Genomic DNA, 20,235 nt, shown 5'->3' with positions numbered 1-20,235 from the left:
GCCCATAATAAGTATAAATAACCGCCGGTAGATCCCAACGCCAAAGCCGCAGTCGTACCCGAGCCTGTGAGGCCACCGGTACACCTGCTCGCCGCTCAATAGCTTTGGCTCTGTGCTGCAATAGCTTGGCAACTCCTCGTCGCAACAGATGGCGATGAAACTGAGCCAAGGCCTCGGCTTCCCGAGCACGCTTATGCCGGTGCTGCTCGGTGTAACGCAGCCAGGCCGTAAACACCTGTAGGTACGCAAGGAGGTCAGAGGGTCAAAGAGCAACGGTGGAAAAAAGTGACATTCGATGTAATCTTGCTCTTTGTGAAACATTTGAGAATTCGAACCGATGAGTTGCATATTCAAATTATATAACAATGGTGGACATACACCATCAGATATGCATTCAACAAAAAGACAATATTCTATTAATCTGAGCAAGGACAGGCACAATGAGCATGAATTATCGTTAACGAGTCCAGGTTTCATTTTAACACAAAGCAAGCCTCATTGGTTACATGATCTGCCAGGAAAACAATGATTGGACACCTCCTATAAGACAATCATTAATTATCCTATAAAGGATGAGTATTGAATTTGCAAGGAGCAGAGTTAAGGTTGGACATTGGAAGGGGAGGAACACACAAAAAGGAGACATCTAATTAAACAACTCGTCTAACTTTCCATGCACACCCTCTGTAAGGGGTCCTAAGCCGTGTACGAGTCCCCCTCCCCTACCCCCTCGTGCAGCCAGGCCAGAGAAAGCAAACTTCACACCATCAGGGAGACAAAGTGAAGGAAGCGGGAGAGGAGTGCGAGACAGGGAGGCCGTTAATTAAATCCCAGGAAGATTACCTTGCCTTGCAAGATGAATGCCCAGTGCCAGAGAGCCTCAGCCGTTTCCTCAACTTCTCGATTACGGAGTACAAGCTGGAGAGAAAAAAGAACAAAAAGTCGGAAAAAAAATCCACGAGCAACAATCACATTATCACAAAGGCATTCTTGAACCCGAGGCATTATTCTGGTGGAACGACCCATCGGGGGCCGACAATGAAACTTAGTGCCATTACCTTCTGTCTCCAGGTATGAAAGCATCTTCTGACAAAACACACTCTCTGTGCTTTTTCTCCACAAATGCGAAGTGACTTCGAAAAGAAAGACAAAATAAAAATAATAACAATGATAAAAACAAGAAGAGTGATTTCAAACTGTCATGCCCAACGTGAAGACAGCAGCACAAAGTGCCATTGCCAACGACGCCAAGATGATGAACATGAGCACAAACTCCGAATAAGTTACCACGAGGCCAGAATTTCCTCTTTATCCCTTTCATTCTCCACTATCAACAACAAGAAGTTGTCATACAGCTAGCTTGATACCAGAACCACAAATCAATTACACCTGAGAAAGGGCCAAAGAGCTCAATCTTATCGAGTTCTTCACTCACTGCTCTGCGGATCCACACCTGGTGGTACTTCCTCCACAAGGAAAAGGCCCTGTGGAGCAAGGACTGCACATGATGGTGTCGAGCAAACTCATATTGGTCTTTATACACCTGCACGGCCACAAAGCGTGCTCGCCATCGAATCAGCCACCCGTGCCGCCGCACTGCGGTGGAGGAGGATAAGAAACACCGCAAAATGAGAAAAACAAAAGCGAAAAAACAAACAGCACTAAATACTCTGTCTGAGCCAATATGCACTGGAAACAAATCACTACAATTGCTCACGCTGGGGCTTGCAGCCATCTCACTACCTCCATCCCAAGATAGCATTCACCGAGGCGAAGATGAAGTGGTGGTTAGCACACAAAGCCCCAAAACACTCAGGAGACCACCAGAATCCAGATGCAGTCTCTACCCCCTGGGCTGTAGCAGCTGCCTGCGCAGCGTGCAATAAAGTACTCCGATGGAAACCGTTCGGCGGCAAAAACAACGGCTGGAAGCTCTCGCCGAGCTGGGAGTCCCGACTCCATCAGCCGGGCAGAGATTGTTCATTAGAATCGTGAATGTAAGAGTTCTCCCAGTAATGCATTTTCCACACTCCGACCCGACACGTCTCACCGAGAAGCAGAACAAAGTGGATAATGAGAGGGGAAAACAACTTAATTGAGGATCAGTAAGAAGGCTCGATGTGTTTGCAGCTCAAAGTCGACACAAAAACTTCTTCCTTTACAAAGCCGACACGTTCTTATGCTCAAGTTCAAGTTTCACGTCGAGTTGTCCTATTTTCTCAAAATGCCAGCTTGCTCGCTGCTACAGACGGTTCATCAATGTCTGTGGATAAAAAAGCACTTACTGACAATACCATCACGTCGCGGGTGTGCAATTAAAGGGAGATAGAGTCAGCAAAGAATGTGCATCTCTTATAGTGCTGACTCAAGCTACCCTTTAATAAACGTCAGCTGATGAATAGCATGACGTGAATGTGCAATCGGCCATTATGGGGAACACAAAAGACTGGTTAAGTGACTGTATAAGAAAAATAGATCTCTATGGCGTCAGTGAATCTGCTTGATACTATGGGTGTTGTCCCAATGGGTATTCTTTAGGTGGAGAAAGGTGGACAAAGTAACGCTGATCAATCATGCTGACATGATGAACGTAGACACACCCAAAACACTGCTGTACAATCTCCCTCACCTACTTAGTCCAGTCCTACAAAATCTCCCAAACCCAACTGGACCACCCCCGTACAATCTTCCTCACCTACCTCGTCCAATCCCATAAAGTCTCCCAAAAACCATGCGGACCACCACATTAAATCTCCCTCGCCTACCCAGTGCACCACAATGCAATCTCCCAAACCCACCTGGACCACCACCATACAATCTCCCTCACCTACCTAGTTCAGTCCCATAAAGTCTCCCAAAAACCATGCGGACCACCACATTAAATCTCCCTCACCTACCCAGTGCACCACAATGCAATCTCCCAAACCTACCTGGACCACCACCGTACAATCTCCCTCACCTACCTAGTTCAGTCCCATAAAATCTCCCAAAAACCATGCAGACCACCACAATAAAGCTCCCGAGCCTACCCAGCACACTACAATGCAATCTCCCAAACCCACCCGGACCACCACCATTTAATCTCTGTTGCCTGCCGAGTCTAGTCCCATGAAATCTCCCAAACTAGTCGAGACCACCACCATAAAATCTCCCTCACCTACCCAATACACCACAATGCAATCTCCCAAAAACCAGATCACCACTGTACAATCTCCCACACCTACCCAGTGCAAGACCATACAATTTCCCAAACTTACCTCGTCCAGCTCGGTACAATCTGCCAAACTGGGCCAACCACTCTGATAAAAAAAAATCTCCCTGACTTACATAGTCCACCACCGTACCATCTTCCTAACCCGCACGACTATACCAATATAGGATCCCACTGAACCAACCAACCTTCATATGATCTCGCTGATTCGCCCAATTCCACCCGAATATAATCTCCCTAACCCTCTCGGCTTCAGCTGCATAAAATATCCGTGACCTGCATGATTGTGCATAAACATGAGCTTCCTATTCCGAACCCGCCAGACTACACGCATTCAGTTCCACTCAAAATATCACTTCAGGGGTTCCATAAAATTCATATCACATTATTGATGATCTTCCACCTTTTGTTGGCCTGCTCTTTCATCATTCCCAAGCTCAGGATCAGAAAAACCTCAGAAACAGGAGCGTTGTTGCTGCCTCGAATAATGGGTACAATGGAGAGTTTTGATCGAAATAAGAGATGACTTCATTGCTGAAATTTTGTAAAAGCAGAATAAGGTGCAAGATGTGATTTCAGTCATGCTCGTCAATTAGTGCAAAATGTGTTTTTCTGGAATCCCGAATCCTGCTCCTGGGTTCTTAACGAGATTTAGTGAAAGGAAGATAATTTGATAAACTATAATACGTTTGTGGACCAGTGGCTTTTCTACACCCAGAGCGTTCAACGATATCTGCCGCAATTTCTTATTCCCCCCCATCCACTCCTTCCCCCAAACCACACACACACACACACACACACACACACACACACACACACACACACACACACACACACACACACACACACACACACACACACACACACGAGTCGAAATTCGCTAATGCGTTACAAAAGCGTGACAGCTGGTCAGAAAAATCATATTCAAATAATTCCGTTCAATCAGTCACTTCTGGATTTATTTGATACCACATTTTTGGGTTTCACTCATTATAAATGCTTCCAGTCACTGGAAAACGATGAAAATATAGAATGTTTGCCAAAAAAGTGGGGTTAATGTGTGTCAGGTTTGACCAAAATATGAGGGGATAAAATGCTGTTTTCACATAATAGCAGAGATATCACGGCCATTACGGGCTTCTTCATCGGAAAACAATGGCGTGATGTTTGTGCAGTGCCACTAGGCACACGTCTATAGCGTCATCACTTCTGTTGTACCTCGTTCACGTGACCTGCAGACCACTTTCACGTGCGTAAGAAATTGACAGACCTGCATCATCAGTTTCATCGGGCGTTGTTTTGCACGATCGGCCATCAATAGAGGCGATTCATGCAGATTGGTATACTACAATTACGATGTAATACATACAATTGATATCTTTATTGCAATGCAGCTAAATAGTAAAGCTTACATCATTTATTCTCCCCCGTGAAACTTTGACGGACACATATTACGCACGTGAACCGAGGAAACATCGCTCCGTACGAGCAATTCGTCGATCTTTCCAGCGAAACGTGTTGCAGAACAAAGGATTCTGAACATATTCTCTGGGGGAAAGACGATTAATATTCCAATAGACGTATGCGAGTATGGCTACTAGGGGTATGCAAATACGTTCTACGCAGACGTCACAAAACTAGTGCATCGGAATCAACGTTTTTCAGAACAAGATATGTAAAATCGGACAAAATATGAATTTCGATGCCGCGCATTTTATTACGGACGTGTCCTACGATATGTAACGACGCAGTGGGAATGGAATATTCGACACTGGGCAAAGGTATCCAAAAAAGAGGCAAAATTATAATGTACCGAATTCCATGAAGGCAATGTAACGCATTAGCAAATTTTGACTCATATACATACATATATACATACATACATACATACATATATATATATATATATATATATATACATACATATACATACATATACATACATACAGTAGGAATATGTGGATATATATATATATATATATATATATATATATATATATATATATATATATATATATATATATATATATATATATATATATATACATACATATATACATACATATATACATACATATATACATACATATATACGAGGCCCCGTGAGGAGGAGTGATGTCAGCGACATTTTTTAATGAAATGAAGATCGGCTCGGATGATAGGGTAAGGGTTAAAATAGTGCTACATGGCATTAACTCCAAAATGGCCGATGTGTCCCTTACATCACTCCTCCTCGCGGCACCTCATATACATTTACATGTATACATATACATATACATATATATATATATATATATATATATATATATATATATATATATATATATATATATATATATATATATACATATATACATATATACATATAGTTGGTGCTGGCTTGACGTCCCCTCTCACAGGGTTCTAAGGCCCTGGTCCGTTGTCCTCCCTTCCTCACCCTCCTCCACACCCCAGCATGCTTCTGGTGTTGACCAGCACAGTGCAATCCTCACATATGCACAAAAGCACGCACACACTCGTATATAAACGCACACATGAAGGTGGCTACTTTGAGACCTGGGAGGGCTCTATCCCACCTTCTGACCCCACATATGCAGATATCAACCAATGACACAAACCTGCATATGGAGGGAGCTATCCCTCCTACGCACGCACGGACGCATGCACACACACACTCTAATCGTCTCGCATCCCCTTCGGGGCGAGACCAACAAGCTAAAAATTGCCAAATACTGAATGAAGGAAAAGAGAATTAAATGTTGTTCAACATCCTCATATTGATAAAATAAATAACACTTGTACAAATACATTAATCACTCAAGATACGCACCACCTTTGAAGATGTTCCTCACTATGACCCCACTGGAATCAAATAGTCTTCCAATCCCAGCTCTCCAGGTGAAAATGGGATAGTACCTTTGTATTTTCTTCCACCTTTCCTCAAATCTAACTCCCTCAGCTCTTTCATCTTTGTTCCTCCGGGTCACACACAGCAACCCCCTCATTGTGAAGGTCCCAAAATCCAGGCTCACAGCTCACTTCACTCCTTTGTTTCTCTGTTTTCTCACTTTTTGAACCTCCTTCTTCACCAAGTTGGTGGTGCAACACCACTTCAGATCGTCCCACACCCCTACTCGTGATATTTCGTCCCTTCATTAACCGCCTTTACCTCTCCCCATCTAGCGACAGTTTGTGATGTTTCCTTCCTTCCTCTGTCCTCCTCCCATTTGTTCATCCCCTCGTGGAGTCTCAGTATTGTCCTCACTGCTCCACTACCTTTTGCCAGTCGGTTACCTTCTGCTCTGCATCATCTTGTTCTTTGTCGGTAAAATATCATAAATAATAATATTAATCATAATAATAATAATAATTAGAAGAAGAAGAAGAAGAAGAAGAAGAAGAAGAAGAATAAAGAAAGAAATTCAATGCCAATACCATCCAAGGCAGAAGTGCCTGTCATCACGTCCGTGACAGCCGTTACAACTCACAGCCTTTATTGTGCTGTCATGTGAGCTCAACTTTCACTGGTATTTCGAAGAAAGGAACACGAGTGGCAACACAACACTATTCTTCACTTGTGTAATCTGCAATCCAATCGAAACAGTTTAGAGACTAATTCCTCGCTTTCTTCAAATAAGATGGGAGATTGGCCAACCTGAGCATGTTATTTTTGGGCAGTACGTTCAAATACGAGGAAACCTGTTGAAAATGATTCACTGCATGCGGAGAGAGGCTCATTGTGCTAAATCCACTGGACATGGTGGAACAAAATTACGAGCCCAATGTCCAATACAACGTACACTTGTCCAGCTGCTGGGACCCCCATTCCACCAAGGATGCGTTTTGGATTCTTCGGGAGGACGACTGCACCATGGCAGCGTGCCACGACAGCAGAACCTGCACCACACACACAAACACACACACACACACACACACACAAGGACCTTCACGTGGCCAAGTGGAATGCTTTCAGAGAGGGTGTAACCATTTTTACTTTTAACAAACATACGACCTGAGAGAATAATCGACAAAAGGTCAAATCACAGGTAAATGTGAAATTAAATGTTTTTGCATTGAACATTCGCATCCCAGTGATGCGGCTACGTGTAACGGAGTAACGGGTCAAGGATTCCTCGGCAAACGCTTAGCTTCAGCGTTTTGCTTTTTGCTACAACAGATGTCAACAACATCTGGATTATCCTGTAATGACTCTAAAAACATCATTTTCATACGAGTCAGCTCTTCACTATACTAGTTAATCGAGATCGAAATTGCATCTCTCACAAGTAGCAGATATGGTGCAGCATTAAAACAAACGAGATGAATGAAAGGAACAATCAACGGAAGTGAATCCTTAAACAGTGAAGAATAAATCGTGTATGCAGTTTTGGAGATACTTACTGTCCATGCGATGAAAACAAAACATTTGTATTTACTGCAAGGTCATAACCCATGATGGATCACATGAAGAACACACTCGAGATACTTCATATCGCATTCTCATTGGTTGAAAATCTTTTACCAGTGACCTTTCAGCGGTGTATTGTGTGATTTTAATGCTTGTGTGCCTGCTATTTGATTTGGAATTAATTCTTGTTCATCATGTACAACTCTTGAATGTTTTTTGAGATAAGGTATTTATGCTAAGGGTTGAGTGGAGTGAAAAGCTGACAAGTTATGATCTTGGAGTTAGACTTGAATCTGTGTGGAAAGATTGTGAGAGTTCGGGAAACTGTGGGTACTTCCAGATGTAAAATAATGTCATAATTATGAGTAGCTCATACATGTGTACATGTATATATGTGTATATATATATATATATATATATATATATATATATATATATATATATATATATATATATATATATATATATATATATATATATATATATATATATATATATATATATATATATATATATATATATATATATATATATATATATATATATAATTGACCACTCCCATGCTCCTCTTGCCAAAGAAGCTGCATAAAGCAACCCAAGAAGACTTACACAAGGTAAGTGCTAAACGCTGTTTCAAACCTTTCCCAGAGTTCCTCAACAACTATAAAGATGTTCACACATCGTACACACACGACAATCCCAATGCTATACACTCCCCTCAGCTACCGGACCGGTTTCATCACTTATTGGCAAATCATCAGCGATAGTGTAGACAGGAATGCATAACGATGAGGCTCTCAAGCATGTACCACGTGCAAACGTCAAAAGCAGTCCATATATAAATAAAGAAAGACCCACCCAGATCTCTCACCTGTGAATGGAGGGAATAGACAATCAGCTCTCACCAAATCGACTACACCCAGGTTCCTGGGATTATATTGTTGTAGTTTCCCGCCCGCCGGCGTGCGGGCGACCACTTTTAGCCAATGGCGGCTGCTCTCGCCCACCGAACGGGCAAACCTAGTCGCGGCTTTCGGATCAACGCCGAAATCCAGCCACGGGTGTGTTTTTAAGCACACCACAGCCTTGTCAATACTCTACCCGCACTACAGGGTCTGATCGCCGAATGGTCGATTTACCTACTTAATCGCGCGGGCAGACAACCGAGAGATTGTACCTCAATGGAACCTGTACGGAAACGAGCCGCTTAAGCAGCTCGCTCCGTTTGAGATTGCTGAGCGGATTATCGCCAAGTCCGTCAGACCCGATTCTCTTATCGGTTATTAACAACCAACTATATTCCGAACTTAATTATGGCAGTTCAATTGAGGGAAGAGGACGCAACGAGCAGGTGCACATTCACACAAGGACATTCATTTACAAAGCACGTATGAAGGCATGCACGCATGCAATTATGCAATCAACAAAAGCACGACAAAAGAACTACAACCGTGCTAATATTATCTACACACATGTACTTAACAGTTAACTACTTGACAGACATGGTGCCACAACATTCATTCAAATAAAAACCCCAGGAAAGGAAAGGGCAAGAACTCGACCTCATGGGTCTTTATAGTTCACGGAGCCGTGGAGACCGCAAAAGCTCCGAGAGGCCGGGCTGGCTACCTTGTCGCCCTCGTGGTGACTCGCTGGGCCCTGGTTCGGCGACCCTCGGTGTGTCTGCCCGCACCCGACCGGACTCCACCAGCTCCCGTTCTGAGTCAGCCTCCGCTCTCTGTCAGCCTGCAGCTCTCCAAGCTGCCAACTCGACCTGAACCTGACGTCCCCGTTTTCCTCAACTCCACACCCTCTGCTCGCGTTCAGTGCGCCCTTTTATCGCCACGGAGCTTCGCCCCTCCCTTCCCGGTGCACGGGGGTGGGGGGGAGGGGAATTCCAGCAGAGCTCGGACGGGCAGTTGTTGCCCCCAAGGGGAGGGTCGCAGTGGGCTCTTTCCACCAAAATGAGTGCCCTCCCCTCCTTCACCTTTTATCCTTGACTCGATCCGCCCTCCTCCCTCCCAGCACACGGGGGGGGGGGGGGAATCCCAGGCGTTATCGGGATTTCTTTCTTCGGAGCACCTTGTTGTTTCAACCGTGGTTGGCGTGGTGTTATGCATTGGGGAGGCCGTTTGTGGTTAGCGCTGTGGTGGGGATGGCGTGGTTGTTGAGAGGCAGTTGTGGAGAAGGTGGTTGTGGAGAAGGTTGTGGTGAAGGTGGTTATGGTTGTTCCAAAATAACGACAGCAAAAGAATAACGGCTGACTCAAAGATCACAGCCCGGCTACACGAATAATACCCTTTAAACATCTGTGGGGAAATCTAATCCGAACACACACTTATCGACATAACTGATCTCTGGGATACCTGAATGGTGTTGTGTGAATTTCCACAACCGTAACATTACAGCAGTTGAAGGTCGGATGTCTTCGGGGTCTGTTCAAAAGGCCCCGTTGTCTGTCACAAAACCTTTTTCATGTCTTCAGCTGCTGAAGGCAACTCAACCCCAACCCGGCGGCTTTGCGCCATCCCACAGGCCATTTTCGAAGCAGGGAGCCAGGCTGCCCAAATGCAGTCTCTGGCTCATGAAACAAATGCAGGTGTTGTACAGGGAATGTGGCCGGCTGCCCAATGCAGTCTTAGGCCTCCCCCTTGAAATGAGCGCAGTGAACACAAAACGGTGCACGGGCTGCACCAATGCAGTCCCCGTGTGTGGCTGCCTGCAGGGCAGTCCCTGCAGAACACTGGGTGGGCACTGACTCAAGCAAACACAAAAAGGAATGGTGCATGGGCTGCCTCAATGCAGACTCTGTGTGCAGATGGATGAACGGATGGATGCAAATACGGTGCACGGGCTGCCCAATGCAGTCCCGTGGTGCAGCTGCCTACAGGGCAGTCCCTGCAGCTCGCCGATGATCCTGGTGCACATGGTGAAGGATGGAATGGGACAAATGCAAAAACAAGAAGGGCTAGCAGGCATGGGGTCAAGGCAGAGGCAGGCAGACAAGGCATGGCAAGGCAAGGCCGGCACAGGCCGTTGTAGCAAAACAGGCCGGCATATGAAGCTGGCCGGCCTCTTTTCTCGTTATGGAGGTTGGTGGAGGGAGTGCGGTGGTGCCGACCGGTCTGAAGGCAGGCTCGGACCTACCCTACTCTCTCTCCCTCCCAACCTATCACCTTTGCCTGTCTCCGTCCATACCCACTCCCTTAATTTGCAAAATATCCACCCAATTTAGCCCCATTTTATTTATTTATTTATTTTTTCCTTTCCTTTTATAAATTTGTCTCCCGAACCCCCTTTATAGTCTCTGTCCGGCTAACCTATCCTGTCCTAGCCTACTCCCAACCCCTACGTTCCCTTCCTGGAGGGGAATAAGGTAGAGCTAGCGTCCTGTGTCGAGGCCCAATTAAGCCTCAGAATGGCCTCCTCAAATCTCAGTGATCTAACCCAAAGTGGGTCCAGCGGCCCACAACGAGAGCGAAGGGATGGATGGTGTGGAGGAGTACACTTCTCTATCTACCCTAACATTATTAACCTTTAACTACCCCGGGGCTTTCCAAAAGCGCCTGTCGCTTAAACTATTGGTAGTACCAACAAAGATTCCCATCACCTGTGTTGGTGTCCTTTCCAATTTGGGCCTTGCGCTCAAATTTTCCTTCCATGCCCTTGCACGGTCTCATGGCTGGGACACGTGGCTCCCTTGGCAGGAACTACCCTCTGCCGATTCTCCAACTATGGCATCCCCGGGACCTGCAACTGTCTCCGACCCTACCAGCTCCCTAAAACTTGGGGAGTGCCCTCCCAGGGCTACTCCCTCTCGATGCTCACGTGGCAGGCTGGTACCACGGGCCCCTTCCCTGGGTGCCCGTGCCCACGACACTGCCCACGCGGCCATTGGCGCCCCGGGCCCCGCATCATGCGGGACCACCCGTGCCCACTACGCCCACCCGTACCCACTACCCCTTGGGCCCTTGGCCTACCGCGGCCGATGTGCCCGGGGTACCCATTAAGTGATACTCACCATTCGCAGCCACGCTCCCAGCCATCAACAGGGCTCCTGCACCCCTCCAAATGGGTTTCGAGCCTACGTTCCCACCAACAGCAAAACGACCTCCATTTTAGCAATTTGACTAACCCACTAACTCACTTTGCACTGACCCCGGGGGGGTCCCTTGGGTGGAAATCACTCCTTCCCCCAATCACTCATCGCACCATGCATTCCACATTTGCTCCATACACACAGGCCTGCTGGCCCTCACTCACTCATCAAGTACATTTTCCATTCCATTTCTCAACTCACATCGCTGAACTCTGCCATTCTTCTCTACTGGAATCCCTCATCTAACTCGTGCTCCCTCGTCATCCCTTACTATATAGCACGTCCTTTTAACACTACATAACTAAGCTACGTCCCCACTACACATCCAAAGTCTGTCCATGTCCTCAAAAATCCCTTTTTCCATCCTAAATCTAACCTAAAGTCCCTCTAACTAATCCATTCCACGGGCTCCTTGAGGACTTATCCCTGCCCCATTAAGCCGGTCTAACTAAGCTAACCCTTCCCCCGAACTAGTTCCATTCCTGTGCCCCAGGCAAGGGGGGGGGGTCTTCCACCCCTTGCTGGGAATCCTGTTTACCCGAAACGGCGAGGCTTGCTTTTCTCTCCTTTTTTTTTATGCGCGCACCAGAATGGCAATTCGCAAACCACATTCTTTCCCCGTGACGTCATGACAGCTGTTCGTGGTTCGCGCACCTTGTGCATCTTGGACGGTAACATCCAGCAGGGATTTCCCTCCTGCCGGATTCCAACCATGCAGCCACGACGTCACCCTGCTCATCCCAAGTAAGCCTCAAGTTTCGAGGGGTTCCCCACGCGAGCACATGTGCTCTGCTCATGGAGCTTTACACGCACGCTCGCCTGGAGAACCAATCCGGTCCAAATTCATAATCCAGCCTAGCTTCTGTCCATCCGCGGGTTCAGCTAACATCCACCACGCGAGTTTCCGGACCGGATTTCACTTGCGCAGGCGCGCATGCGGCGGCCTCGTGCGTAGCACAGCACGGACCCCGCACGCGCTGCCATGTGAGTCCGGCACGGTGCTCAAAACAGCTACGTCCGCTACTCGGCTTTCCTCCCGTTGTCGTCGCCATTCAACGCACGCACTCCTGCGTGCCATGACGCTCACACACCTTATCATTACACTCTCACATGCGGTTGCGTGCTCCCGCATGCCGACCATCATTTCACTCTCCTACCGCGTTCTCACACATGTGGTTCCTCTTACACATGGCCTTTCACTCACGCATGCCATTTTACTCACACACGCTGTTTCCCTCACACACGGTGCTTCTCTCACACACACCTTTTCACTCACGCATGCCATTTCACTCACACACGCAGTTTAACTTACACACCGCCTTTCACCCACGCATGCCATTTCACTCATATATATTGTTACGTTTGAGGGGGGGTATGCATTCAAAGGGTAATTAGGATGTTCAATTAGGTATGCCATGCTGTTCGAGTTTACCAGGATCTCGATGTAATAAGTAGAAATTCAGTGGTGATAAGTTGTCTAGTAAATGTTCATTTCTTCAAGGGGAGAGATGATAATTGTCACGTAATTAGATAGGGACACGGGATAGGGTAAGTGTGTCTGCGTAAACCCCTTTTGGTATTCTCTGAAGACTGGCCGTGACGTCACAGGACAGTTCAGCGGATGGCTCCGCCCCGTGATCACGATTGGCGGAAGGCGATGGCAGTGGGCCAATAAACTGCTCGATTGGGAGTGACGAGGACGAAGGATAAAAAGGTTCTGTTCGGGGTCGAAAAAGAAGAAGAAGAAGATTACAACCAGAACGCTCGTGTTTTTTTGGTGTGGAACCTGTGGCGGCAGAGAGCGTCCTGGTTGCTGTGCTGAGTCGACCGTGCTCTTGATCGTGCCTGGGAGCCTTGCCGAGCCTCGTGCCTCGCTTTGGTTGGCTCTAGGGTTCTGCTGACTCGGAATACGGGGTCGGGCGGCGGGTGGACCTGCCTCCCTCTCCTGCTCGCGGCTTGGCACGGGAGCTGGTTCCCAGGCGGCTGTGGGCGGACTTGGGCCAGGACCAGGAGGTCGACAGCACCGCGGTTTCTCCTGCCCCCCCCCCCCCTGGCGAGAGCAAGGCCGGCTCGTCCGGCGCCGATCCAGGGACAGTTGCGTCCACACCACGGTCCAGCCTGACCACCAGAGATAGCTACGTTGGGTGTGTGTGTGTGTGTGTGTGTGTGTGTGTGTGTGTGTGTGTGTGTGTGTGTGTGTGTGTGTGTGTGTGTGTGTGTGTCTGCTTGGCGCCTTAGAGGGATTGAGATCTCTATATTCATTGGAATTGTCTGTGTTTTTCCCCACGCCCGATCCCACACCATCCCGTCGAATCGCCCCGGATCCCTCTTCTTGCCGAGTCTTGTTATTTCTGGTAATTATAAAAAAGGAATAAACATCATCAACTCAGTGAAAAGTGACTCGTGCCACCTTCCTCGTCCCGTTTGCGGTAGGGCGATTAGAACCGCCAAGTTTGGGTTATATAAAAATAAATCGCCTCCATCGTTTCGGCTCATTCTACGTTGGCGGGACTGTTCAAGTCCCGTGGACGTCACATTGGTGTCAGGGTGTTGGATGTTCGAACCCCTCTAAATTATATACCAGGATTAAAATCTCGCCACGAATTGGAATATAAAATTAATACAGAAAAGCGCGTGAGCGCGGGAAAATTTTGGCGGGATTTTTCAAACTTAAATTAATTGGCGGAAAACGGGACTTCTGCACCATGGCGGATGTGCAGATGTTTGAGGAGGAAGCCACGTGTCTGGCAGCGAGTCGGGGGAAGAGGGGAGAGACGGGGGTAGGATTGGAACCTCCCCCATTCCGAGCATGGACCGTGCTTCATCGCCCGTAACAGAGCCGGCAGCGCCGGAAACCGGCACGATGTCGATCCAGACACTGTTGGAACGTTTAATAGGGGCAATGACGGTACAAATGGCAGAAATGACGGCACAAATGGAAAATCAATTCGTGACACAGAGGGCAGAAATGACAGATCAATTGGGGGTAATGGGGGTACAGTTGGGTGCACGGATTGATTTAATGAGGGATGAATTGGGGGAAAAGATGGAGAAAATGAAAACTGAGATGCAGGAGTGTGTGGATGTTAAATTGGGAGAAATACAAAGTAAATTCGAGGATAGATTGGAGGAAACAAAGGTAGAAATTAAATTGGAGGGGGAAAATATACGGAAAAAATTGGTAGATAAAATTGATGCAACGAACATTCGGGTTGATAAAATGGATGAAAGCCTGGAACGTCATCGTGCCTGTGTGGATGCTCGTATGCAGCTGCAGGTTGAAGAGTGGGGAGAGCTGAGGAAGCAAGGGATGAATTTGGCGGAGGAGGTAAAAGGATTGGAGGCTCGTTTGGACGAACAAGATAAAATTATGAGCCAAGATGAAGTCTTGGATAAAGGCCTGGTAGAGCCGTCTTTTGTAAGTAGAGTGTCCGGGTTGGTTGAGGAGCAGCTACAAACTCGCGACGGAGCCTTGGAGGAGGTTGTGCGGGCCCAGAAGATCCTGCGGGAAGAGGTGAATCGGTCCATTGAACGTTTGGAACAGGAGGCAAAATTGACCCATGAGACCCTCACCACAAAACATCTTTGGCCACAGTGGGCTCCGAAATTGGATACGCAGCCACAAGGGTGTTTGATCCCTGGGCTGGATTCGGACAAGGGAGAAACTGAGAAGGGGGCCACCGTAAAAGTGATCCCCCTGGTAAATTTCGACGGGTCAGGGAGCGTTGAAGCTTTTCTGACGCAATTTGAGTGCATTTCCCGACTAAACGGGTGGAATGAGCAGGAACGTACAGGGAATTTGGTGGCAACGTTGCGGGGACCAGCCGCAGATGTGTTAAACGTGATCGCGGAGGGGATGTTGACCAGCTCCCACATTTGCGAGGTGTTGAGCCGTCGGTTTGGGTTCGCGGCAAACTGTGATCTGGTGCGGGCTCAGCTCCAGCACCGCAGATTAAAGCCGGGTGAGACAGTGCAGGAGCTGGCACAGGACATTTACCAATCAGTCAGGATTGCGTATCGGGACCTTACAGTGGAGGCGTGGGACAGACTGGCACTAGAGAAATTTTTAGCTGCTCTTCCTGACCCTGAGGTCCGAGCGCTGGTGGAGCTACAGGATCCACCCACCGTTCACCGAGCGGCCGAGTGCGCGGCCAGGCTGGCCTCGTGGAGTCGGCCGGGTCGGGTTCCAGAGAGGCCATCGGTGACGATCCGACAGGCGGAGATCCAGGATCAGGGAGGGGGGCTGGGAGAAATTGGCATTACCCAAATGTTACAGGAAATCTGCCAGAAACTGTTAAGTTTGATAAGGGGTAATTCGGTAGTTGGTGCGCCAAAGCGGCAGGGTCCAGCCCAGCCAATAGAGCAATTTGATTATGGCCGAGGGGGTCCGGAACTGGAAGAGACATTACACCGATACCCACGGGGGCCTTTTTTGGGGAGTTGTTTCCGGTGCGGGCGAAGAGGACACATGCAACGATATTGCCGGTACCCGGCGATAGAGGGACCCTCCAATAGACTTTTAGACTCGGAGAGGGTGAATCCTCCTGCTGAACCACCAGGTCTATCCGAGATGCCCTTTCATAGGTCGGGTCCGGAGGTCACTGTCGGGGGTCCGGGAGACTAGATTGGGCTGAGCATATACGGCCATGCTCGGCTGCTGAGCTTGTGGCGAAGTGCCCTCCTTTGGTGAAAAATAAATAAATAAATAAATGAATTGTGGAAAATTGGCATGGGTTTGTAAGTTCTGCTGGGTTTTAGAGTCGGGACAGTGGGTAATTGGTAACAAAGCGGGCACAAGTGGCTGTCCAATGGCTGGTGCGTGGATCGGGTGAGAAGTGCTGTGTGAGTTGTTTTAAGTGAAGAAGTGAAATGTATGGTGCACACATTGTTTTTTTTTTATTGGGCATGGTGTGGTAACAGGGAAGGTCATGGTCGGTGAAGTGTTAGAAATGCAGGTGTCACATGTAAGGCCGATGGGGTGGGGGAGTCATGTGGGTTTTGTGGGTGGGGATGATGTGCTTGTCCATAGGGATTGCTGAAGCTCACGGTGAGCGTGAATTGCGACCCCCTTCAAGGAGATTCACCACCTGGTGGCTAATGGTGACAGTGTCTGGAGGCAACTGGGAGAGGGTCTGGTTGGGCGCCCAAGGCGGGTAGGACCTTGGCGACCCAGGAAGGCCAGAGGAGCCAGTGAGACCCCTTCCAGAGTGTTGTACGGGATTAGAGCTGATGGCTACCAGGGGGGAGGGAATCAAAGGGAGCGGGGCGGAGAAACGTCCGGGTTGGACTAAAGCTTACCTGTGGGCATGGTTGCACCTGAGATGCCCCCATCATCTGTGGTAACCCACCCCACGGCCATGATGGGATTCAGCCTGCATGACTAAAATGAGGACCATGACCTAGAAATGTGATGATGACCATGGTGCGAGTGTTGTGAAGATGTGCGAGTCCCACCCGATCCCGCACAACTTGACAGGTGCAGCAAGGGCATGATGTTCGCATAATTTTGGGGCAAGCAAATTTGAAAATTGGCTCCCCAGGTAACGCTGGGTCTATTAGCATCCACTGGGGGAGGCGGTCAGGTGTAAATATCCTGTGAATAGTGTCGTTAATGCTTAGAGTAGGAATGTAAAGTATAAGTGTTGTGTTTTTGTGGAACCTTTTGCTTCCCCTCCCCAGATCACTGGAAGAGTGCTGGGCAAGAGCAATGATCCTGAAGATGGAGTGCAACTTCGCTCAGTGCTCTCATGTGATAAAAAAAAAAACAAAAAAACAAAAAAAAACAACGAATGATTGTTTAGGCGAGGATAAGGCCATAAGGGGGTAGTACATTAAGCAGGAGAGGTAAGTTAGCTGCGACTCGCTGCCCATTGCCCCTCCTACTTTATTTCGTCAGGTTAATTAGGTGTGAGTCAGTAAGTGTTAAGGCGAGTACGGCAGGGCCTGTGATATACCTTGCAGGAGCTGCGGTACCAGAGGAGGGGGCAGTGTTACGTTTGAGGGGGGGGGTATGCATTCAAAGGGTAATTAGGATGTTTAATTAGGTATGCCATGCTGTTCGAGTTTACCAGGATCTCGATGTAATAAGTAGTAATTCAGTGGTGATAAGTTGTCTAGTAAATGTTCATTTCTTCAAGGGGGGAGATGATAATTGTCACGTAATTAGATAGGGACACGGGATAGGGTAAGTGTGTCTGTGTAAACCCCTTTTGGTATTCTCTGAAGACTGGCCGTGACGTCACAGGACAGTTCAGTGGATGGCTCCGCCCCGTGATCACGATTGGCGGAAGGCGATGGCAGTGGGCAAATAAACAGCTCGATTGGGAGTGACGAGGACGAAGGATAAAAAGGTTCTGTTCGGGGTCGAAAAAGAAGAAGAAGAAGAAGATTACAACCAGAACGCTCGTGTTTTTTTGGTGTGGAACCTGTGGCGGCAGAGAGCGTCCTGGTTGCTGTGCTGAGTCGACCGTGCTCTTGATCGTGCCTGGGAGCCTTGCCGAGCCTCGTGCCTTGCTTTGATTGGCTCTAGGGTTCTGCTGACTCGGAATACGGGGTCGGGCGGCGGGTGGACCTGCCTCCCTCTCCTGCTCGCGGCTTGGCGCGGGAGCTGGTTCCCGGGCGGCTGTGGGCGGACTTGGGCCAGGACCAGGAGGTCGACAGCACCGCGGTTTCTCCTGCCGCCCCCCCCTGGCGAGAGCAAGGCCGGCTCATCCGGCGCCGATCCAGGGACAGTTGCGTCCACACCACGGTCCAGCCTGACCACCAGAGATAGCTACGTTGTGTGTGTGTGTGTGTCTGCTTGGCGCCTTAGAGGGATTGAGATCTCTATATTCATTGGAATTGTCAGTGTTTTTCCCAAGCCCGATCCCACACCATCCCGTCAAATCGCCCCGGATCCCTCTTCTTGCCGAGTCTTGTTATTTCTGGTAATAATAAAAAAGTCAGCCCCATGCTCTGCATTTCACCCCGCATTTCTTTCATTTCGTTTTCTATTTCCTTCAATTCATTTTTCATGTCGTTTTTCATTTCCTTCATTTCCTTTGCATTTGTATCCATTTTGCCGTTCATATCCCCACTCATTGCTTGTATCATCTGCATCAATCGTTTGATGTCCGATGACTCCAGCCGGACCGATCCGCCACTATCGGTCACGGTTTTGCTGGGGACCGGAGAGGGATTTTGATGGAGGAGGGGAGGGGGGGGGTGTCGTACACCGCGGCCCCCGCCGCTGCACCCATTTCAGACTCGAGGTTTAGTTGTGGGGGGGGGGGGTGTTAAACCTGCACGGTCATTTCGTCCTGAGCCATGGATTTTATCATCTCTAAATCCATTTCGAAACCACCCTGCACCTGTTCGCCTTGCGCTGCATTTTGCACATCGGTAATAATTTATACGCTCGGAATTTGGGGGAACACTGAGGGTTGCTTCACACACCCTTGATCCGGTTCCCGTTAATTTAGTTCAGAGGCGGGATGGATTTGTATCCCACGACCTGACGCCAGTGTTGTTGTTTTCCGCCACTCCGGCGTGCGGGTGACCGCTTTTAGCTAATTCACGGCCGCACACGCCCACCGGACGTGGCAAACCTAGTCGCAGCTTTCGGATCAACGCCGAAATCCAGCTACGGTGTGTGTTCTTAATCACACCGTAAATCAGCCAACTATTCTGTCCGCGCGCGACAGGGTCCGATCGCCGAATTGTCGATTTACCTAATTATGCGTGCAGACAGAATGCTGGGGATTTACACCTCAACGGGACCTGCTTGGAAACGAGCCGCTTAGGCCTAAGTCACATTTGTCACGGCGGCCGTGGGGTCTCCAAAATCTAACGGTAACGAGTGGGTTCATATATATATATATATATATATATATATATATATATATATATATATATATATATATATATATATATATTTTTTTTTTTTTTAACCAGTTTTTTTTTTTTTTTTTCGGCTTGTTGAATTGCTACGGCGAACGTAGAAATGAAAAAAGTTATAACTCCGCGTTATAATTCCACGGCGACCCCTACGGCCTGGAAAAGATAGCCAAACGGCGTAGGGCCACAGCAGAAACTCTGCGGCCGCTGCACGTTTCTGTCACTTCAGAGGGCGTATGGCCACCGTATCCTCACCGTAGAGCAAATGTGACGTAGGCCTTAAGCAGCTCGCTCCGTTCGCGATTTGCCGAGCGGTGTATATTGCCAAGCCCCGCCGGATCCGATTACTTTATCGGCTATTTAAAAGCCAGCTAATATCCCGAATGCAATACGGCAGCTCAATTAAGGGAAAGGACGCAACGAACAGGTGGACATTCAAACAATGACATTTATTTATACACACGTAAGCAGTCATACACGTATGCAATCATGTAGACAACAAAGTAATGCAGGAACAAGCAAGACAAAGAACTACAACCATTCTATTTATGATGTACACTTATTACAATTTTACTTAAGGACATGGCGCCACAACGTTCATACAAAGAAAAACCCCAGGAAAGAAAAGGGCAAGAACTGGAC

The 20,235-nt window shown here is 48.1% G+C and overlaps 1 protein-coding gene across 9 annotated transcripts in view; it reads right to left on the bottom strand.

Moving 5' to 3' along the window:
• The window catches only part of SFI1 (SFI1 centrin binding protein), a 135,947-nt gene that overhangs the window by 25,972 nt on the left and 89,740 nt on the right, over positions 1-20,235 (bottom strand). For 8 of the 9 annotated variants that reach the window (XM_085849009.1, XM_085849003.1, XM_085849004.1 and 5 more), the window contains 5 exons: positions 7,012-7,108; positions 1,436-1,596; positions 1,059-1,133; positions 844-918; positions 59-235 (listed from right to left, as the gene is read on the bottom strand). In XM_085849009.1, coding sequence (XP_085705135.1) covers positions 59-235; positions 844-918; positions 1,059-1,133; positions 1,436-1,596; positions 7,012-7,108 — 585 coding nt within the window. The remainder of the gene's footprint in view (positions 1-58; positions 236-843; positions 919-1,058; positions 1,134-1,435; positions 1,597-7,011; positions 7,109-20,235) is intronic. The other variant, XM_085849005.1, reaches the window with a different exon arrangement.

The sequence above is a fragment of the Eptatretus burgeri genome, chromosome 12 (assembly GCF_056783735.1).
Source record: "Eptatretus burgeri isolate ZD-2024b chromosome 12, Ebu_testis_v1, whole genome shotgun sequence".
Classification (NCBI taxonomy): Eukaryota; Metazoa; Chordata; class Myxini; order Myxiniformes; family Myxinidae; genus Eptatretus; species Eptatretus burgeri.
This window is presented reverse-complemented; position numbering and strand designations above follow the sequence as displayed.